Source organism: Taudactylus pleione, unplaced genomic scaffold (assembly GCF_031769625.1).
Source record: "Taudactylus pleione unplaced genomic scaffold, aTauple2 ptg000064l, whole genome shotgun sequence".
NCBI classification, from domain to species: Eukaryota; Metazoa; Chordata; class Amphibia; order Anura; family Myobatrachidae; genus Taudactylus; species Taudactylus pleione.
Genome location: NW_028284466.1, coordinates 2,216,644 through 2,240,994, shown reverse-complemented (window position 1 = coordinate 2,240,994; position 24,351 = coordinate 2,216,644). Strand labels below are relative to the sequence as shown.

Here is a 24,351-nt window from a genome sequence, read left to right as displayed (position 1 = left end):
GATCGCCCCGATAATTGTAGCGTGTGTGCGGGCGACCGAGGGTTAAATATTGCTCGGTCGGGCATGCAGGATTGTCCAGCATGCCCGTCCGATGCGATATTTACCCGGTAACTGTCGGCCGCATCGGGCAGTGTATGCCCAGCGCAGCCGACAGACATTTCCTGTGTTCTTTCCTACGGAAGGAACAGGGAAATGTCTCCTCCCCCGAGGGCTGAGCGCGGATGTCTGGCTGATACATTGTGAGATTTCTCTCACAGTGGGGTAGATGTACGAAGCCCAGAAGCGGTATCAGCGCACGTTATGTGCGCTGATACCGCTTCTCCCCGATGTATGATCAGGGGTCTGGGCGGTAAATGACTGGGGCGCTATGCGCCCCTGTCATTATCGGCGCTGCTATCTACAAGATAGCAGCGCTGATAGCCTGGGCTATGTACGAACGGTCAGATCGTCTGACCGTTCGGCCGGCTGTAGCTGTCGTTATCGACAGCTACAGCCTGGCGCTAGCCTATCCCCACAGCAGGGACAGCGCTGTCCCTGCTGCGGCGGCTACCGGCTCCAGGCTGAGCGCGGGGATCTCGCGATACTTGCGAGATCCCGTGCCTGCTCAGTGGAGCTGGCCGGGAAGAGACACAGCGCATCAGCACTAGGCTGATGCGCTGCTGTCTCTAGTGGGTAGCGCTGGAGGGAGGAGTTAACGCTCCCCCTCTCCGGCCGATGAGATATTTATACATCTCATCGGTAGTGCTTCCTGCTTCGCCTCGGTAAAGAGGGGAAGCGTTATAGCGGCACGGTAAGTGCCGCTATAATACATCTACCCCAGTGTATGCCGGCGACATCTGCGGCTGGCAGCCGGCCAGATAAAATGTCTGTCGGTCTGACAGACATTTTATCTGGCTGTGTATGCTCAGCATTAGTGTAGTTAAAACTGAAGCTGACATATTTTATATATTCTTGTTGCCTTCCGCACTATGTCCTGGTCTGCCAGAGATCCGAGGTTTCTAGCCTCAAACATTCTCTTTGAGGAGGAACCCCCCTCACACACACCCTCCCCCTCTCTCTGTTTCTAGACGTCTGGTATAGCAATTGGGCTTTCATGCGAATCCCGATGACCTTTCCCCTGGCTGCCACCAAGTCTGAAGTGTTTTTAATTGCTGTTTAACCAAATCTAATTCCACTTCCAACCAAAAAATACATCCTTTTAAAGGAAAAAATTGGCTTGTCTTAATCCTATACCCCAAAACTTTAAACAGCTGTCCATTATATTTTACTGACACTTAGAGAGTGCTCACTATAGCAGTGAATGCCAGCTGGTAGGAGTTACCTATAGATGTATTGGTGTGTGTATATATTTTATTTATTTATTACCAGTTATTTATATAGTGCACACATATTCCGCAGCACTTTTACAGAGAAATCTGGCCATTCACATCAGTCCCTGCCCCAGTGGAGTTTACAATCTATATTCCTTATCACATGCTCACACACACACACTAGGGTTAATTTTGTTGGAAGCCAATTAACCTACCAGTATATTTAGTATGCATTATGAATTCAGCCAGGCCCTGTTTAGTGTTTTTTTTTTTTAATCTCTGAAGTGTTCTTGATAAAAGCCACTAGAGGGTATATTTACTAAAGTGCGGGGTTTTAGAAGTGGAGATGTTGTCCTAGCAACCAATCAGGTTCTAGCTATTCTAGAAGGTGCTAGATAAATGTTAAGTAGAATCTGGTCGCTATGGGCAACATCTCCACTTATAAAAACCTGCAATTTAGTAAATATACCCCATGTCATTTATTTATATTCTAACATATGAACTGTGGGAATATGTATCCACAACTTACCCCTTACCCCCAGTGTGCAAATTATTTTTCACAAAGATAGTTTACACATCCCATATAGAAGGTTTATATTGTTCTTTCTTATACACACCCATGTTTTCTTAAATACAAGTTTATATAGTTACTCTGAAGGCCCCCATACATCAGCAATTGACTGCAGAAATGGTGCAATTTGCAATCGATTGTGTATAACAAGCTTTCATTTTTTCAATCGATTGCAGATTGCAGAATAGCCACAATCGATTGAAAAAGGGAAAGATTTTTATACACAATCGATTGTAAATTGCACTATTGCTGCAATCAATTGCTGATGTATGGGGGCCTCGAGGCTTCTTGCAGCTTTGAAGCATTCACCAATATTTTGACTTGACATTTATCATCTTTACTAAATGCCTGAACAAATTGTCTATGCTGTCAGGCTGCATCTGGAAACTGAACGCTGCATGACCTGTCTAGATTGCCAGACTGGGTTTGTATGGAGATCATCTCAATTTGTTTTTGTTTTCCTTTGTTATATTTACTTAAACTTTGTTGCTAACAACATTTTTAAATTAAAAAAAAAAAAAAAGTTTTACTTTTTTGTGAATTTATTTTGTAGTTGTAACAAATTGTAAGGCACTTAGAAGGTGCACACAAGTTATATAAATACCTATTAAATGGAAGTTATTTGAAATTAAAAATGTATCATAATTAAGCAGATTACAAGTTGTCTTCTGAAGATTTGTTTTGTGTGATGCTGTCGGTAACTTTACATTAGGACTTGCAGAAGTGTACGTTTGAAAATGTCTCCTTCACCGGAATACAATTGTAAAATAAAGTCACTTTTCTGGTGTTTTATTTGCTGTCTGTGGTGTTGGCTTTTGCTGTGCCTGCCGAGTCTCGAATGTGTTTCTAGGGGATGGGAGATCCTTACAGAACAGACTCCAAGCATTTTCTCCACACAGAAAAAAATGTGCTGGTCCCTAACTGCTTATATGCAGAAGAGAAGTGTGCTGTAGGTTGTTTGCCTGCAATATGAGTTTGAAAACACCCTTTCTCCCTTGTTACTCCCTCATATATCCCTTTTATCTGTATGGATCAAGCTGCAAGTTGCTGTTTTTTTGTGTTGGGCCAGCTGTGGGATGGAGGAATATCGCATACACCTTGTCTCTGGGGTAACAAAGAGCACCACATGTCCACACTCTGAAGTATTTTAAATATGAATGTGTGTTACATTTCGTTTTCATGAAATGGTGCGTGCAGCTGCTCTGCCATATAGCAGCGAGCCACACCTAGCAGGTATTCATTGCAGGAGGTATTCTGTCCATGTGGCTTCTGCTTTCACATGAGCCATATGCAGGGGGTAACCAACCCTTGAAAATACTTATAAAACTTCTGATTATTTTTTTTTTACTGACTGTTGTCACCATTGTCCATAAGTAAAAGTTGAAGCAAAGGGATTGCAAGCAAAACGGTCTTACAACTCTACACAATATATAAATGATCACTGTTCCATTATTAATTTCCTTTATTTATATGGCGGTACATGGGTTCTATTTTAGTGTTAGAAAGAAGCTTTACAGGCCAACTATTTAAAAAAAAATATAAAGTAACGTCAATACACATTAACAAAAGACAAAAAATTTAATAAAAATAAAGTTTGCGCTAAGCGTATTTTTACCTGAAAATGCGTCTTAGACGTAATCGGATGAGAGAAACCGCTTTGCGATACTGCACTAATTAATTTGATATGCAATACGTATAGATCTGTGTCTAATTCTGTATACGATGCATAATGAAACTTAGTGCGAAGAATGCCACGGTCGCTGCATTGTAGCACTTCATATACAGATTCAGACTCTGTCGCGCACAGATATAAGTGCCACGTATGAAATTAATCAGTGCAGTCTTGTGATATGGTTTGTTGCATCCCAGTAACCCTGCACTCTCAGCACTGAGCTTGTTCTTTGTAGCCCTGTGTCCTCTCCTCTCCTGGATTACTCCAGACCACACAACAGGAGGGCTGAAAGAGCATAGTGCAGTCAGTTAACTCAATGGTGAATGAAGGTTGGGCTGCCGATATAGAGAGCCCTTGGCATCATGTTATTACGTAGCCCCTGTATTTTGTATAAATACACTTCGAATCGTGGCAACTTTAAGACATTGGTGGATGGTGAAACAAGGAGTCTCTTTCTTTTCTAGGGCACTAGGGGGCTGAGAAGTGTAGTGGTGGGCACTCATTTTTGTCTGGTTCTGACTACTTGCCCGCCATTATTTAAAATTGCCCTGTTTTTTGTGTCTAAATGAAGTAATATTTTATGTACACTATATAATAGAAATGTGCTAATACTTTATTTAACAGATAATGGTAATTGATACAAAGTGATTTTGTTGTACACAATAAATTTGGGTCCATAACATTTGAGAGGTGTGTATGGATTTGTATTACTTTTGTTCTGCAACTTCAGATTTGATTATGTCATATGGGAATTTCATGATTGTGAATCTTTTTTTTTTTTTAATTAGCCTTCATCCAAATATCAGTCCATTCAGACTGTTTTGCTAATTGTGTCCTGGTTATAGGCTAGGAACACACATCACAAATGGAGCCCATTGAGCTCTCACCTACCAAAATGGCTCCGGATGCACCACTGAATTATTTAATATACTTTATGTATATAGCACTGACATTACTATGTGCATTACAGAGAATGTTTAATTCTTCATACCGGTCCCTTCCCCATTGCAGCTGGTATCACATAAACATGCGCACATTCACGGGTTAATGGTTAATTCTATCAGATGCCAATTGACCTACCAGTATGTTTTTGGACTAAAACAGCTTTCCTGCCACAAGTTGGAAGTAAAAGCAGCCACACACAAGCGTTTGATGAATCACCTGGACAGCGCTACCTCCTGCTAGCACTTCATGAACCTCACAGGTCGCACACCCCATAAGTCGTCAGAAAATACTAAACATGGCCAGCAACGGTTTCTGGCAGTGAAAGGATTACTTTGTCCAACAACTGCCATGCCCGTCAAGCAAAGAAAAGTGTCTTTTAAACATTCATGGGCGTTTCTGAAAACTACTGCTCAAGAAATAGGATGCTGTTGTAATCCATATTGACCAATCAGATGTTTGATTTCATGTTCTAAACTTTTTAGAGAATTGATTCTATTTCTTATGGATTATAATTCATTTTCTTCTGAACTATTGTTTGTAATTTTTTTTCCCATTGTGTCATATGTTTGTTTTGAGACGATAAAGTAATAAGGAGGTTAACTTTGTGAACCAGAGATGATGTTTATATTTGGAGAGTGCAGAACAGTATTGTTTGAGTGACCATTTTTCAAAGGGCTTGTGTTGATACGGTGATTTAATGAGTGTAGCGTATTTGTCGTGGCGTTATAAAACCTGTTTTAACAGCACAGCTAAACAGGAAAGTAATCCTTGTGTGTATAGGACTTTGTTCACATGGCTTGTGGCAGAGGTGTTAATTTATGGAGCTGCAGTCCAGACTGAGAACACCAACATTGTACTTCTCTTGAGCAGAAGGAAAAGACCTTTAGTTTCTTTCTGCCTTCTCTTCTTCATGCTGAAGATAAACACACAGAAGCCTAATCATACCATTTTAGAACTCTTCTATTTACAGAGTATATAGCAGACTTGAAGCCATCATTCAAGTAGTAGTGTGTCCTTCACCTAAGAACCACTACGGTTAGTTAGGACTAGTTCTTACCACCAATAAGCCCTGTGAATATTGATCTGGTGCCGACTATGAGGCCTACAAATAGTGCAGGATTAACGGTGGCAAACGGCTTAAGCTTTCGACTTGGAATATTGCTTGCCTTTTCCGATTCCTGATGCATATAGATTTGCTAAAGAGGGGCAACGTGACCCTAAAACTATTTCACTACATTTTACCTCCTGCTGTTTAATAATGGCCTGATGCAAAATAACGCTGCATATTAGGTTTTTAGGGATTTATTTGATACCACAGCCTTCCTGAATGGCAAGCCTTACATGACTGCAATGCTGTTTGGGGGGGTCGTGCCCCAACAACTGTATCTGTGTTTGGCCTCCTGCTTTGTAGATCATCAGACCACTGCCCCTATTACAGGCTGCGCTGACTTCTCTAGCCTTATCACATGAGGACTTGTTACTACCACCTACAAGGTCAGCAAATGTATCTCCTGGAAATAATCTGTGCTGCTGTGAGCATTCTAAGAAGCCAACTGGCTACAGATTATTTTATCTCCACCCATTTCAAAACGGAAGCTGTGGCGCAGGAGATGAGGATTGAATAACAAGGTGTTTAGACCTTAGTTCACTTTCTAAAGTGCTTTATTGCTGTACGTGTACCTCAGGATAATGACAGTCATGTCATGTCGGAGATATAACTGATTCATTTTTATTCTTTGTACAGAGCTGTGTAATAGTGCGTCATTATATAGTCAAAGCAAGTTAAAAGAAAGCTTCTAAAGTTAAAAGAATCATGTTTAGGACTTAAATACCCTTTCATTTATATTCCTTTTCTTATTTTTAGCAGTTGTTTGTAAGCCCCGGTATAAGACCTAGCTTTTTTGCCTGCTTTGTATATCTGAAATCTAACTTTCTCAATATTTGTAAAATTTAATTTTCCAAACCACCACGCCCCTTAACCACAAACAATAAATTCTATTCAGCTGTAATCTTCCTAAGGTGCACCCACATTTGTTAAGAAGGGGCAAAGGTGGTATTACAAAAATCTAGAATCTAAATATTTTTGTCAAACCACAAACTCTGTATTTAATGGTTAGCAAGGAAGGAAGTGGCCGGCATTTCTGTATGGAATGATTTTGAGATTAATATTCACCGCTACACAAATTCTAAGCATTCTAAACAAAACCCCAAATTCCTCTGCAGACAGGAAATGCCATATTATGGTATATTAAAATCCTGTATTTTGCTTATGTTGGCATATGTCTACAACTCCGTTCTTTTTTTTTTTTTTTATTATTATTATTTTTTTATGGTATAAAGATTTCTAAATGTGTTCTACTCTATTTTATAATAGACAAACAGAAGACTCTATTTTATCCATGAGACATTATTGCATTGAGCGTGGAGTTTGCTGGCCAGCAAAGTGCTTAGCATGGATATTTTGTAATGGCCTTTGATTATATTACTAGGTTATCGAGGTCCAGGTCTGTGCACCTCTTGCAGACTGTTAAGAGTCTTTATTTTCTGTATATGATAAATGGAGTATATTTTGGTAACACTAAGAAGTGATTTTCGAGTATCAGGCGGCAGAGAAATAAGATCAAAAGCTTAATGGAATGTGTGTAAGCTGAGTAAGGCGTGACCTTTTAGTTTTATTAAAAGCCTCTGGGACACTGAAGGGTTAATTACATTTCTGCTTTAATTATTCAAGCAGTCTTAATAAGTTACATTTTAGAATTCCCCAATCTTTTTCAGGTGAAGCCAGAACTTTGAACACTATAAAACAAGAGTCATTGGTGCCTATGTAGCTACAGAAAGTTTAGCAACTGTGGGAATGAAATGTTCCTTTCAGTTTAGCATATTCTGTACATTTCTTGCTGTATATTATAGGGACTTTAGGTTCAGAGGCTGAATACAAATGAAAATGACTAGCAGTAGTCCTTGCAAACGACTCCAAAGTTTTTTACATTACAAAAATGTTGCGGCAAAGAGCCGTCTATGCAACATACTGAGACCAAACTGTACTTTGGTCGCCGGTGCCCACTGCTGAAACATACATGCAGAAAATTATTGAACGTGGGAGAACTTCACTATGGGGGAACCTTACAATCTGTGTCTGAGCTTCAGCTTGCCACCACCCAATCAGATTCTGCATTCACTACATGGTTCTCCAGATGGAAGTTTCATTGTGTTCCCTCAGACAGGTCTTTTGCCCATATAAGGGGAGGGACATTCTTTCTTATTAAAGGTATTGGGAGCAAGCACAACTGTATGCAGTGTGGGTCATATAACAGCGCCCCAATTTTCTGATCCGCCAATTGGCAATCAAAACCATCAATCGATGGGCATTGATGATCGGCGATCCATCAGGGAAATTCTACAAGTTAAAGTTCCCCGATCATTTGTTGGTTTTTCCTCGATGCCCCGACCCAGACGTCAGGGGATTAGGGATTTGCGTCAATCAGCTGCAAATATATGGGCCTCTTACTAAAGTGCATTATGGTGAGATAGTGCAACATCAAACGTCATTGGAAAATGTTTTCGCTTTTTTTGTGTTTATTGAAAGGTTTGGCATAGCTGTCCCAGATTACCGTATTGTCTTTATTCAAATGAGTGGGAGTTGTTACATTTTTGACAATATAAAGTGTTAAATATGACATCAGCCAAAGATCCCCAGTGTAACAGCGCCCCTAGTGGCCTAATGTTTAAAAGACTAATTTTTACTGTGATTTTAGATACAAAGTTTTTTTTCTCTATCATTTAATCATGAAATATGCATTGTGTCTGTTGGATTTTAAAGTATATATTTTTGTTTATGCTCTAGTTTTAATTACAACTTTCTTCCCTTTTAGAATTTTTTAAAGAACTTCTGAAAAATGCTGAAAAATCACTTAACGACATGTTTTTGAAGACTTATGGACGATTGTACATGCAAAATTCGGAACTTTTTAAAGATTTCTTTGTGGAGCTAAAAAACTATTATATTGGTGGGAATGTAAACCTAGAGGAGATGTTGAATGACTTCTGGGCACGGCTACTAGAGCGCATGTTCCGACTGCTGAATCCGCAGTATCAATTCACCGAAGAGTACCTGGAGTGTGTCAGCAAGTACACGGACCAGCTAAAGCCGTTTGGAGATGTACCACGTAAACTGAAGCTCCAAGTCACCCGCGCCTTTGTGGCAGCTCGCACTTTTGCACAGGGTCTGTCTGTGGCCAGAGATGTAGTCAACAAGGTTTCCACGGTAAGAGATTTTGTTTGTAATTTTTCTTGGCATCATTTAAATATCATAAGCTTTCATTGGGGAGTGTGAGTCAAGTAATATTATTTTTTTCCCCATCATGACCAATGTAATCTTCTGGCTGTTGCTCTGCAACAATTGTTTGGTAGTTGAATTGGCCTGGCAGAGACCACACACCCGCCAAATATATGCCAACTTCTGCAACGGTTTGCCCGTAGGCAAGTTTTGTTAAATTGTAAGACTCTTATTATTCATGTCATCTTAACCCTTAACCCTGTTGGCAGATTGCAAACGTATAAATGTGTGTGTATATTATGGTAAACACGGCTGAAATGATAAAGCAGTGTATTTGGTACGTTTTTGAAGGAGAGCTTGTAAAGCCCTTAAATTTGTTAGCTCTTGTACAGTATTTTATAGAAACATTCTTGCTCCATTTGGTACATTTGAAAAAGTAGGGAAGGTCACAAGACCAAGGGGGGGAGAGGTGTCAGACCTTGGAGAGAGATCAATTACCAGCTAATAGGCTCCTAATTGTCATTTTTTTTTAAACACAGCCTTTAAAATGACAGCTAGGAGCTAATTGGTTGGTACTTTATCTCTCTCCACTTTTTCTCTCTAAGCTTTGATAAATTTCCCCCTCCCTAAACTGCATCTTTAAAACATGCAATTAAAAGAAAATTTTTTTTTGTTTAAATACATTGTTAGTATTCATTAACTGTTCAACCATCTTCCTGTACCTATTAATCACATAAGAGTCTATGGGAGCATGTGCTAGTATATTACTTTTATCTGTCAAATGATTGTAACATTGATATGGAATTATAAAAATATGGCATCACCTTTTAGTAGATACTAGCCTGAGAGTAAAGGTGCATACACACGGAACGATATATTGTTACGATATGAACGATATTGTTCAACCATATATCGTTCCGTATGTATGCAATGAACGACCAGCGATGCGAGCTCCCGCTGGACGATAACTATATCGTCCATCGGGCATGCATGCCAGCCAATCTGGACGATATTGTGCAGTTTCCATAGGGGTTTGTGATCCTTGGTCGTTCATTGTTGGTGATATCTTTGGTGTGTGGATGAACAATATCGTTCATCCAGCACACTAGGAATTTCAAGGGAGATCGTTCAGCGATATCGTTTGCTGAACAGACAGTCCCGTGTGTACCCACCATAAGTTTGGGCCACCATTGTGTAGAACGGAGCATGAGCAGCTAAATATAGCACAATTTGCAGGATAATATGAGTGCACTTTTGTGATCCTGCCTTTACTGTGTACTGTATACAGCTTTCATTACTCACATATGCCACCAATGTGTTAATGCTGTGTTCCCTGCTAATAATTAAACATTGCTAGCGTTTTGAAGAGACTCCAAGTAAGTTTATTGCTTAAGGGCACGTGCTATGTGCAGGCTTTATCTGACTATAAAGGACTTTATTATTTCAATACCTGGTATGTAGAAAACTTTTCTTTTTTTTAATACATTCTGGAAAGAGGGAGAAATAATTTCAAAGGATAAAGAAAATTTTCTTATTGGCATTCTGTATAGTTCTCAGTGGTATAATTGTTCTTCAAAGGTACAGTATATTGAAATGTGTTTAACATGCATTAAACGTCTTTAGTAAAAGATAGAAACATAGAATTGGGACACGTGCAATATATTGTTTCACTAGGGAATGTTTCAATTATTTAATTTTTTTTTTTTTCCAATATTGCTGGAGAATGAGTTTGTGCTTTTGTTAGCCTGCAGACACTGTTCATGTCATGCTCGCCTGCAAAATCTGTATGATCTTTATAACACGATGTTTTACTTTACTATGTATTTTTATATATAGTTTAAAGTATTTACTGTGAGATACTGGGACGTTTCATAAATAATTTCTCTTATAGTCTGAAATTAACTGCTCTATTTTCTGTGTTTAGTTCTGGTTTGTAAATGCTACAGTATATGACCATTCTAAAAATGTGGCCATACCACAGATCATTCTGCATGGCAAACTGGCGTTAGTATATAAATACAATCTACAGTATTGCTTACTTGTCAATGTTATCAATGGAAAAGTACTCCTGGTGGCATTGTCTGTTTTCATTGTCTTTCTAAGCAATCATTATGAAATGAGATGAACCCACTGGCACTCAGTGCAGTTGCCATATAATTACAGATGTGTCCTCATACATCGAGCCTCATTACGCTACGCAGCGTGACTTGCCTGGCATGAATGAGCCACCATGTGCCGTGCAACTCTGCTAACGTCAGGCGTCTTTTGTGCTGATTCATTTGATATGTGACACTTGTATGTCTGTGTGCACCTGAGTCTGTATATGAACCACAACGGAACTTGGAATGGAAAAAGCTGCGGTCGCTACATTATAGCACTACGTATACAGATTCAGAGACTCAGGTGCAGACAGAGGTACAAGTGTCGCATGTCACATTAATCAGCACAGTCTGCTGGTGCATCATAGTAACATCGCATTGTGGCTTAGATGCATTTTCGGCGAAAAAAAAAAGTCACCCTGCGCTAGTAGAGTCTCACTGCACCTGGCTCTCCGAGAGTGAATTTTTTAACGCAACCACAGCAAAGATGTGTAAGGAAGCGTCTGTACGTGATCTCTCAATGTAGGGTTCTCCTTTCAGTCTTTTTGAATTGCCGGAAGATGGGGTTTGTGACATCACTGGGGGATTTAGTAAGATGTAATTAGAATAATGACCATGTATACAAGCTGCTGGATCCCAACAGTGACAAATGTTAACCCTCTGATCTCTGTCTTGGGCTGTATATATGAGTAACACAAACTATGTTTATTAGATGCTGCTGTGACCATTGTGCTTCAAACTGAGTAAAGCATCTGTCAGGGGAATACTGCCAATTAACCTTAAAAAAAAATATTTGATCATCAATAAAAGTTATTATCTATACAATACTTCGACTTTCAGTTCTACTGTGCTAAAAAAAATAATTTACAGTAGTTTTAAAGGATCACCTTTTTTCTTTTGTTTACAATTAAATGTATTTTCATGAATGATTAATTAGCAGCTTTTAAACACAGTATATAGTTAGTGAGGTAAAAAGACAACCACCCAAAATAATTTTAATGTTGCTATATACTGTATTGGAAAGGTTTCATCTATAGATTGTAAGCTTGCAAGCAGGGCCCTCTTACCTCTATGTCTGTCTGTTATTACCCTGTTTTGTTCTATCAATGTTTCCAATTGTAAAGCGCAACGGAATATGCTGCGCTATATAAGAAACTGTTAATAAATAAATAAATAATTTGAAACTATATTTTGTACTGGAGCCATCTGCTGAATAAATTGATTCCAGGGCCGCTGTCCCATTTGTCATTCTGTAAGAATTTGCAAATGAATTGACTACATAAGGGTATCGCATACACCATTTCATACTTAAAATGAAGAATGTGAGTTTACAAAGCACTGCAGTGATTTTCCACTGATCCCGAGAGATTAGAATGAAATAAGGAAGGACCCATGACTGAGGTTGATTTCAGAGAAAATATGTATAGATCTGTCAGTCTGTCTCTGTGCACACACAGTTATACATTATTTAGCATCATCTTTCATATGTTTTTACTTACAAGTCCATTTGTATTATGCAGCTTTTCTATTTCCTTGTTAATTAACCCGGTTTGCCTTCCATGGTAAACTTTCTTGTTTTCATCATCATCATAATTTTTTTTTTATTTTAATTGTTCTGTAGGGTGAGGAGAATGCACTTCACACCCTGTAACTAAACCAATTAGCAAAGTTTCACTACTATGGTTAACGGTAATGTGTGCAGCCGTGCATTGTGGTGATATCTGCACCATTGCACGCCAGTGGGAGGAATTCAATTGATTTCCCCGGCGTATCTACTGGACGCGCGATGAAGCCATTCAATTGTTGCTCCTTTAAGGCGTGAGAAGCGCCGCAGCACCCTTCTCTGGTGGTAAGAAGGAGTGTACAAAGTCTCGGGTTTGGGCCCGCTAGCCAGGACTTTAGACATGTTTTAGCCTTTATACATGGCTAAACCTGCAAAAAAGTGCATGTGCGCCCAAAAAAATTGAATATCGTCCCCCAATCTCCCGTCACTTTCGACGGGGGAGAGGGCGCGATTAAACAATTAAATTGCCCCAATGGAACATCCCTGTGTGTCAATGCTTTAAATTTTAATCTACATTTGTAGCGTATTCAAACGTGAGCAAAATTCAGATGTCCTATGCAGCCTTCTCTCAATACGAATCCTACCGAATGTCAATATTTTTAGAGAATGGGAGTGGTTTAGGCGTTGGGGATGATTTGTATGAGGGTTATAATATGTAACACTTTATGTGGAAATGTAACAAATTTCTGATATAAACTGACATTTATTTTGTCAATAATTGTTGCATTTTAGTTACACATCATTACATCCCCAGCTCCTAGACCATTTTATTTAAGTCATGCATTTTGTTTTATCTTTTTAACCCAGGGCCCAAACTTTGTGGCGGCCGGTTGTGGAGTCACGGGCACCAGATTTAGGGGGCGCTGAAGTCAGGTCTGGCATCTAAATGATCAGTAGCGGTGTGCCCGACGACTTCTCTGCCGGGTGAACCGCTACCATTACACATTGCAGCGTGAAGCTTGCTGCTGCCTGCCCCTTTTGGTCTGCCCCATCCCCTGCAGTGTCTCTTGGGACAGTTCATTCCCACAGTATCCTGTGCCGAGGAGCCGTTCGGACGGCTGCAGCGTTGGGTAGGGCAGCCATACCGGCTATGTTACGCTTACAGCTCCACATTAAAGATTGTGCCGCCGCTAATCCACCGCCAGTCCCCCGCTGTGCAGGAGCTGGCAGGTAAGGTTGCTGGCGGGGAGAGATGAGGGGGCTGTGCAGAGGGGTCTGTGAGGTTAGAGGGTTTTTCTGTGCTGCTATTAATGGGCAGGTAAAGTTATTATAAATATAGAGGGGTTGGGGAGGCAGTAAGACAATCAGTAATATCAAAACATGAGTGTGGGGGGGGGGGGGGGGTGCCGAACTACTGCCTTGACCCGGGTGACAGAAATCCTAGTTTTGACCCTGTTTAACCTACCATTTTTTATTGAGCATTCTCATAGATCTGATCATTATTTTTAGCTGGAAAAGCACCAAGGCTAAACGCAGTATGTATACTGTGTGTGTGTGTGTGTGTGTGTGTGTGTGTATATATGTGTATGTATATGTGTGTGTGTGTGTGTGTGTGTATATATATATATATATATATATATATATATATATGTATGTATTATAAATATATAAATAAAATCTCTCTCGATCTCTGTCCTTCTGGGCCATTAAACTTAGACCCCATAGTGTGATATCATGGGAAGTGAGGTAGTTAATGGTTGTGCCTCCAGTTGCCCAGAGTAATAATTAGTCATTCCCTTTGTTCCTGCTGTTAGGCCAGGCACAAGGTGGAAGGTGTTGAAATTCTGAGCAGTGTGACTCAGACTGATGAGTCACCCAGGAAGCATCCTGTGTAAATGAACACACAATTGCCTTCGCTAAATCATCTCTCCTTACAGCTCTAAAGGTGCATACACACTAGACGATATGCTCCCTGAGCGATATCGTCTAGTGTGTCCCCGGCAGGCTGTGCTCAATGTCGTTCATGACATTGAGCACAGCCGCTGAACGATATCATTAGCGATATCGTTCAGCGCCGGGCTCTCTCCCCCATTCCCTGACATGCAGCAACCTGACGAGGTCGTCAGGTTGGCCTGCATGTCAGCCCGATGAACGAGGATGACGAACGACCCGCGGGAACGCGTGTCGTCGTCATCGTTCATCTTTTTTGTGTTAAAAATGGACGATAAAGTGGACGACTGAACGATAACGATATCGTTATCGTTCAGTCGTCCACTTTAATCGCCCAGTGTGTACGCACCATTACACCTTCTGGATCTAAAGAAATGTAGTAGAAGGGTTACAAAGTTCTCAGTAGTTTCGGAATGTAAATATGTACTTGATACACAATCAGAACAAACACAATTTATGGATTTGTGCTATTTTACAGTTAGAAAATGTCCTATATTTTTCCGAAAATGATTTCCATAATGTGTATATAAAATGTAAATCAGCCACTTCTGCCTAAGGCATCAGTGATGTTTTCCTTTTACACAGTAGACTCGGTTAGTTTGTAGGTGGAAACTCTGAAGGTTCCACCTTTGCTTGGACTTGTCAGTATCGGCCACAAGTTGATTCTGCACTGCTGTAGGACTTTAGAGACTGCCAGGCTGTAACCATGGATTGAGTTTAGGAGATTACTCGTTAATGCAATGTCCATAATACTGACCAGCCTCTTCACAAATTGATTTACAGACCTTTTAAATAGCCAATAAAGTTTGAGGTTAGATACTTGATGGTTTTAATAAGGAATATTCAATCCTAATCAATGACCTATTATTCTAGTCTAATTGATTTTTTTTTATTTAGCTTTTTGTCCTACACAACTTTGAAGTTTTTTGAGCTAGTGAATATTTTATTTGTATTTACCACAAGCAGTTTTAAAGTTCTGAATATTACTACTTTGCTAGTCACTTTGAAATAAGTTTTGTAAATTAAGAATTTACGCTAAAGCTAGGATTTCTGAGATGCATAATCCCCGAAGTCTGCTGGCCCAGGCTGTAAAGTACTGACTCCCTCTGTCTAGACTGGATACGATACCTGAACTTGTTCTGTATCAGCGGAGAACATGGCCATACAAGGATAATGGGATATATGTATAGCTGCAGGTCACAGCCTGTGGAGGTATTGCTATGACATTGACTTGACTGGGGCACTTGTTGCTGAATGTCCTCTTAACCTGTTTATGATTCACTTGGTGACTGCACCGCATCATTCTCCTGTATGCTACTGGCCTTCCTGGCAGGTGAAAGGTTAATGTTTCATTTTCTAGTGCATGCAAATTTTGCTCAATAGGATACGTAACACAAACCCATACGTTAACAACACTAAAAGTTAGACTATATACAACTATAGGTGGGTGGAAAAGGCAGCAACATTTCTTAAAACAATTGACATAAAGTATATGATTAAAAATGTACAAAATAATTTAGATGCATCATCAAACAACTTACAGAATTACAAATGCTCCCTGTCCTAATACAATTAACTAACAAGGGAGTCCCCTGATCCCCCACCCAGTTAAAAGTGCCAGTGATCAGAGTGCTTTCTGTAATACTAAAACTATCCAAATAAATTTCATCCTTACTGAGTTATGGACCAGCCACTTAAGTCCTTACGCTGACTCTCCAGCATTTTACTTACTGCAGTGTCAGTGCATTTACCTGTTAGTGACTGCCGCAGGTTTTCTTTCTCCCCTGGATAACCTACAATTACTGATCCTTCAATGTAACCAAGGGCAATCAACACCATTAAGCGCGTGTGTGTATGTGTATATATAGATAGATTATATATATATATATATATATATAATCTAATTTTTTTTATTTATTTTTTTGCATTAATGTTTTTAAATTAAAACAATTGAACCCGGCTTGTTATATTAATACTGTGATACATTGCTATGGTTTAGAAACCTGGATCAATCACGTTTTAATGCTTTCTAACGTTACCAATCCAAAGTCATTAGGGTTTGAAATTATTTGACATCTTTCAATGAAACCAATTTTAGCCTTAAACATAATTAAAACATGCAAATGCACTTTTCAGAGAAATACACAAAAAAAAGGTGTTAAGCATTAGAACTGGGAATGTTACTGGCATTAAACATTTTGAATAAAAACATTAGTTTAGAGGCCTCTTCAGTTCCCAGTCTGTTTAGAAGCTTCAAAGAAGAAAAAAAATTCTATACTAGCTGAAGATGCTTGAGCAGTCAGAAGTTGTTCAATAATGGGAAATACATTAGGGTTAACTTTTTTTCAATTGCGTTTTTTTTTCCTCATCCACCATTCATAAGATGACACTTGTGACACCACAAAGACTTAGGTTGGGTACACACCTGAACGATATTGTCCTGATTTTGGCTGAATCTGAACGACAAATCTAGCATATCGTGCAGTGTGTATACCAGATTTACGCGCTCCAGCATTCACATGCAATATAGTGTGATTAGCCGTGCTGCACAACCAATCACACAATATCGCATGTGAGGCTGTACATATTAATGAAGGACGGAACAGTGACCGTTCCGTCATTCATTAAATCCTTTGTGTGTACCGGCAATCCTGCGATGTCCAGGGTGGAGGCAAATCGCCCTGAACATCGGCACAATTGCCGATCGTTTAGGTGTGTACCCATCCTAAGTATGTCTTTCTGCCACTCATCTCAATAGCACTGAAGGTTTGGAATTGAAATACAAAGGTAAACATGGAGATTAAACCAGAGATGTTTCTCTGTGTATTGCCTGTTTTGTGTGTTGGTATTGATTACTCTTTAAGATGTAAGGCCGGCATCCATTCACTGGCGGTGACCGCTGCTGCCATTTTCCCCACCCGTGGGACACTGGCGGCCCGCGGGTGCAGGACAGAACCCACAGGCTGTTTCAGCGGGGAGCCACGCTGGAGGGCAGGGTGCTTTCTGCCCTTCAGAAATAGGGCAGGGTGTGGTCCCCTGCTGAAACAGCCTAGCGGGAATGCATATATCTATCTATATCTCCTATCTATCTATGTCAAATCCAGCCTGGTTCCAAAGAAATTATACACGTAATGGAGAAATAATTAAAAAAAAAAAAAAAAGAGACCCAGCCATCTATGGGGAAGCAAACTGGTAACTGATGGCAAAAGTAATGCTGAGTTGATGTCCACACTTGCCATAATCTCCCTGATACCTTCATCTCTAACCAGTCTGCCAAGGGACGTGTAGGACCACAGCACAGGGATCCCTTTCAGTGTCATTGCAGACCACGGACTCCATGAGATATGGTGGTGTATTTGCCAGGCACAACCGTATACATTACTCAAAATTTGTGGGATGGTGGGAATGAAAAATGTCATTACATTGTGTGAAATTTCCCAGCTGCATTCCCTCTGTGACCTCTGCTGTAGGACCCGCTGCCCCTTCTAGTTACAACCTCTAGTTACAACTGTCTCAATACTTACTTTAGGTGTGAAATCACAAATAACTGGCTGATGCTCCAGCTGTGGCCTCCATTTTCCATTGTATCCACCAACAGTGTAACCTTCCCAAGGGAGGTGCCTCAGGACACTTTTTTGCATTATAGGTTCAACCTGTCTTTGTCTGCAGTACTGTAAGGTCCACATGAATGGTTAAATGTAACTGAAAGGCTCTATGTAGTATCTTAACATAATCTGTATACATCCTACATATGTTTGCTATAAAATATAAATACACCATGGAGTGCTTCCCTTTCATATTGTAAAATTAAGAGGCCTTATTATCTTGGGGGTTTAGTCGTAAAAAAAAAAAAATCATCTCAGGAACTCGCGTACCAGACTCTGAAGTTGAGATTTTGGGAGTGTTCTGATCCTAACCGCATTCATTCCTTTGCTATAAGTTGGAATGTACTAACAACTTTTATATATTGCCATGATTCTGTGTTCATGGGTTAATCCCAGTCAGTCATGTGCTGTGATATGAGCTTAAAGTCATGCTTGTGGAATTTTGTTCATTTTCCGCAACCTCCTCACAATTAACATTAAAAGGTCTAACATTCAGGAGGAGGGGGGTTGTGTTACAGGTTTTTACATTTGAGTCAAACCTTCACGGGCAGGCGACTACTGAGCTTATATAGTTTTAAATGCCATATAAATGTTAATTGGCTAATTGTCAGCATTTGAAAATAATGGCTGAGTTTAGGGTTTCTTACATTAAATTACTTTTCTTGATTTAGAATGGTGTTTCTCTGCCGGGTTGCAGGGGTTCCGATAGAAGATAATGCATAGGTAGCCCTAAATTTGAAATAAATTAAGATGTATAGCAACATTCAACATTAACCACCTGATAGGACGCAGACAATCCACCGCTGCTTGAGTCCCGCCTTTGATGACTCATCACCATATGACATGTGGGAAATTCTATGCCACCTCACCAATCTGTTAGCGGAGCCCACTTATTACATGCTTGTTGTGAATATCTTGTCATGGGTGAGTGGCTAATCTATAATTTGAAAAGGAAACAAGAAGAGGACAGGCAGCTCAAACATCTTTAGTTAAGGTACCAAAAACTAGTAGCTCAACTTGCGAAGGGGATGAGAAATTGCCAGGTAGTTCCTCAGTAAGTTCTGTAGACATTATAGAATTTAGTTTGTTAAAATACAACTTGAACCACTGTATTAGAAGAGAAGTGGCCTTCACTATAAAATATATGAAGATGGGCGGTAGAACTGCGCTCTCGTTGACCAGGGGGTGGTGTGTTGTGGTTTCGGGGTGCTGCACCTTTGTGTGGGAGTACCTTTCCCGCATTGAAAACGTATGGGGGTAGGGGGGGTAAGGTGTGCTCTTCCTGCTAGTAATGGTGATGACTTGTGTGTGTTTGTGAGTGGTGTTAATTAGAATGTTTCTTCTGGTGGTGGTGATGTTTTGGGAGTGAGGAGGGTGTGATTGGGTATGAAGTGTAGTTTGGAGTAATGTGAAAAGGGGAATGGAATAGGATCAAAATGAGGCCAGCGAGACACAGTAATTTTGGGCAAAATCTTTTATTGAGTAGTCACAATGCTACTCTGTTAAGATCCCGGGCAGGTGGGTGGGGTTCAGTGATGAGTGTTGATGAGACTGGGGAGGTAGGTGGACCCTTCTAGGGGGCTCCTTCCCGTGCGGTTCAGTGACCTTGCACGTCACCCCTGCTGGACCTATGGTCGACAGTCTAGGAAGTCTCGGGGGGTGGGGGGATTTGCAGAGTGGGTTGGAACACCTGTGCGGCGTCCCGCGTGTTGGTGTGAGTCTTGGCAGTACTTACCTACCGGTAGGTTTTTTGTTATGGTGATGTAGGTCGACGTTGCGGCCGTTGCAGATAGGTTGGAAGCTGCAGGTTTGTTGGTGAGCTGGATCAGCGTGTTGCTGGTGTGCTGCAAGTGCACGGCTGTTCTGATTGGTCTGCGGAGGTCAGCGACCGTAGTATGCAGTTGAAATTGGCTCTTGGTCGTGCCGCTGGTGGTGCGGAGCCAGAGGTGTGGATGGGTGAGCTGCTGGGAGGCTGGGTTGCAGCGTGTGTGCTGGGACCACCCCTGGGGGGTGGTCTGCCCGGGATACTGATTAAAAAAAAAGCCAGGGAGGAGGGGGGTTGTGGAAAGTGTGACCGGGATGGAGCTGGTCACTGGCGATGTTGGCTGGGCGGACTTGCGGCCGGATGTGCAGGATGCTCTTATCACTGACGGTCCCTCGTGGAAATGGGGATCGACGGTGGAGACACCCCTAGCCAGGAGTGAGTTGCTGAGCACGCCTGGGAGCAGGGGGGGAGAGGGGCTGGTCCGGGGTGGAGCCGGTCACTGGAGGTGTGAGCGGTGCAGACCAGCAGGCGGGTGGGCTGAGAGCTTTCTGCACTGGTGGTCCCTGGTGGGGATGGGGATCTTTAGTGGAGGTCAGCCTGGATTGGTTTCGGGTTTGATGTGAGGGTCTCCAACGCGTTTCGGCACAGGTGCCTTCTTCAAGGAGGTGTGAGAGGATCAATGCTTCTGAGGTTCTTATGTAGGGCACATCCGGCCGCAAGTCCGCCCAGCCAACATTAACAGAGCAGCATTGTGACTACTCAATAAAAGATTTTGCCCAAAATTCACTATAAAATAGTTTAACCCCTTTTTTTTTTACGTCTAAATATCAAAAACTAACTATTGTGTATAATTTTTATATTAAAGATGAAAAAATCATGCTCCTGCTCCGGGGGGGTTACCAGCTCCATTAAAGTTATTTAACTTGTAGAATTCCTCATGAATCTGCATTCTTTCCCTATTGATCTATGTTTTTGTTGGGTACTTGATCCCGGCACAGAATGCCAGCAGTCTCAATACAGATGCTGAAATGCCAATGCCTGCAGGTAAGTAAACTAACCCTTACCCAGCTCTCCTGCAGCCTAACCCTCTTCCTAGTTCCTAACACAAACCCTAAAACTTACCTACGGGATCGCAGCTGTAGAGATTGTCGAACCGGTCTTCTAACCCTTGCCGGGATTCCGGCTTCTTTATTGCGACTGCCGGCATTGTGTGCACCACGATCTGAACTACAACCTTCTTTTTTTTTTTTTTCTTCCCTATAACTTGTTATAAATGCCAGTATACAGCTAAATCATGGCAACTCCAAACAAAAAAACAATGAAACTAGGCGCTTCAGTAATAGGTATGATGACTAGAAATCTGGGCGCAGCTCACCAGATTAGCGTGGCTACCCCTGATTGAGACGAAAAAAAAGAATACTGGGAGCGCATGCAAATATCGATAGAGAAATTATTTTCATACAACAATTGAATTGTGTATATACAAATAAAATAAATACATCCCACTGGGGAACTATGCTTGCTGGTGTAATGCACATACATATGTAAACACAAGTAAATAGAAACACAAATGACCATACAAAAAAAAAATCATAAACATTATGGCCACAGGTCGAAAGAATGTATGTAAATACAGTCCAACATCAAAGCAGCCGCATTGTTAGTTTTATAATCTGAAGTAGCAGCGGGTTAGTGGAAAGATAGTATTAGTTATTATCTCTGAGGAAACGGCCAGAGCTAATGGGCCGAGAAACGCGTAAGGTGATACACCTCTACCCCATCATCATACAGGATGCAGCTGACGCACTAGAGGCAGCAGCCAGTTTCTCATTACAGCGGCTGACAGTGGATTCACATTGGAGTGAGCATGGCGGTTTGTGAGCTACGTGAGCTGCAGCAGGTAATAGCACCAGGGCTAAGGAGAGGCCTTTCCAGGAACTACGGTGTACCATTCATTTGGTTAATGACCGTTATCATCATAGTGGGCTCCAGCCACTGTAGTTTCATCTACTCCACAAGGAATACAGGTACACTGCAGTGTGAACGATAAATCCTCACTGATTTCATCTTTATCTTGTGACTAGGTACTCCGTTAATAGCTCCGTTCACTACAGGATCATACTAACATTGCGGCTAATACATCGAGCTGACTCTATTCACGGAGTGTTACTATCTTTCCACTAACCTGCTGCTACTGGATATTAAACTAACAATGCGGCTGCTTTAATTTTGGACTTTGTTAGTTGGACTTTGTTTACATACATTCTTTTGACCTGTGGTATTTGTGATTTTTTTGCATTGTCATCTGTGTGTCTTATTTATTTGTGTTTGCATACGTATATGCATTACACCAGCAAGCATTTTTTGGTAATTCTTCCCCAGTGGGATGTATTTTTTATTATATTTTTATACACAATTCAAATGTTGTATTAAAATAACTTCAAACAATCCCTTGTTTTGCGTGTCTGCCCCAAATTGTAGACGTCAGTTGTGAGCTTTCAATACAAATGAAATTATGTGCGTACCATAGAACAGATTGTGTTTTATATGTTAAATTAGGGCAATTTGGAATTGGGACAAAGCAAATGGGGTGTACTTTGGGTGCAGTCTTCTTAAGCAGTTTCCTCGCAAAGTAATATGACTAAGACGCATATTTGAGCAAAAATGACGCTCAGGGCAAGCAGTTGCATGGGACCCGGCGCGCCGAGAAGGGCTGTTTTGAGGCGACTGCGGCAATAGTGTATGAGGACACATCTGTAGGTTTGTACTATTTTGAGTGTAATGTGGGATAAAATAATTATTTGCACTACTTACTCCCTATAAGCTTATTACAAAAGCAGTAATAAGGAAATAGTAATCCTTAAAATTGTTGTGCAAAAATATGAATGATAAATGAGCGCTAAATCCTGTGATTTACATATTCCATTTGCCTTTGACATGAAAATGGAAGCTAAAGATGAAGCGCTTGACATGGGTTAGTTGTAGGGTATGCCAATAATTTGTTGGACGACTTGAAGCAGTGCTGAAAAGCAGATTCCTATATGTAATTAATACCACTTTTGTTATGGGTTTGCTGGCAGTTTCTTTTACAAAGCACTATAGGAAGCATTCCAGCATTACAGCCCACAGAAAATCAGTATTTCTGATCATCTTGCCCAGCAAGTATAATTGCTGTTCAGTTCACAATGAAACATGTAACTGAGATGGAGAAGGGAGATATGACCAATTTATACCATATTCATATTATCTCAACTTGTTAAGACACATTTGTCCAAAAAATAAGAAAAAAATAGTATATTTGTTTAAACATAGCTGTAGGCAGCACAGAGTGGTTTTGTGTAGAAGTAAAATTCCTATATGGTGCTTGGCTTGAGCATAACAGCTAGATCTGTGTCCAATATAGGCACTCATGGCATCATGTTAAAGGCCCCATACATCAGAGATTGATTGCAACAATCGTGCAATTTGCAATCGATTGTGTATAAAAATCTTTCCCTTTTTCAGTCGATTTCAATCAATTGTGGCAATTCTGCAATCTATTGAAAAAGGGAAAGATTTTTATACACAATCGATTGCAAACTGCATGATTTACTGCAATCAATCTCTGATGTATGGGGGGCCTTAAGACTAGAACCTCCATTATAAATAAAATCTAGGACACACATGTCAACTAAGGTAAATGACTAATCCTTATCATTGGCTGCATCAGGATTGTGAATTATAGGGAAATAAAAGCATCGCAAGTTCAAAAATTCAGTTACAACATGGAAATGTAATTCCTACATGTGGTCTAGATAATGTGGATGGCTGGTTAATGCACACATTGAGTAGATTGTAAGCTTGCGAGCAGGGCATTCTTAACTCTATATCAAGGCGATTCAATTGGTAAATCCATCTGAAGTACTGGCTAGGGCACCCGAAATGCCTGACTTATCGCACATATCTGCTCACCACCTCAGGAGGCTGCGAGCAGAAATGCTGGCTACTATCACGCCCGCATGGAGCAACAATTTACTTGCTCTGTTGAGTGTCCATCACTGAAAGCCGTCATCGCAACAATTGAATTCCACCTTATCTATCTGTTGGTACCCAGTCTTGTTTTATTACTGTCGGTCAAATTGTAAAGCGAAACCTAATATGCTGTCACTATATAAGTAACTGTTAATAATGTTCACTCCAGGGTAGACAGCGGGCAGGGCGCTGTCTGGGAGAAGGGGCACTTCTGCGCATTCTCCTGTAAAGGGGGTGTGGACACTCCAGGTGGGGGGCGTGGCTTCATGCCTTGTCCCTTGTTCGTCATTCGAGGGGCCATGCCCAGCGCTTACATTATGAAGATGCTTGGCTGCCCCCAAGCTCTCCTCTCACGGTGAATAGATGCAGAGCGCATGATAAACTGCAACATTTTAACCCGCAGGACACTGCGGCTTGTGGGTGGGGGCAGCTGAGGGTAGGCTGTTTCAGTGAAGCGCCGCCATAAAGGCAGTGCGCATTTTGTCACTTTAAAATCATGCAACGTCCTACTGAAACAGCCTAGCGGGAACACTAAATAATAATTGGGGTTGTCAACCAATACAATTTTTCATCTGTGAGAATTGACATCTCATTAATCTTGATCAAATGGACGGATTTACAGTAATTTGGGGCCAGTTTAAAA

General features: G+C 40.9%; 1 protein-coding gene across 1 annotated transcript in view; it reads left to right on the top strand.

The window, feature by feature from the left end:
* GPC4 (glypican 4) overlaps positions 1-24,351 on the top strand; it is a 118,386-nt gene that overhangs the window by 56,225 nt on the left and 37,810 nt on the right. Inside the window, exon 3 of the mRNA XM_088465746.1 lies at positions 8,371-8,762. Coding sequence (XP_088321872.1) covers positions 8,371-8,762 — 392 coding nt within the window. The remainder of the gene's footprint in view (positions 1-8,370; positions 8,763-24,351) is intronic.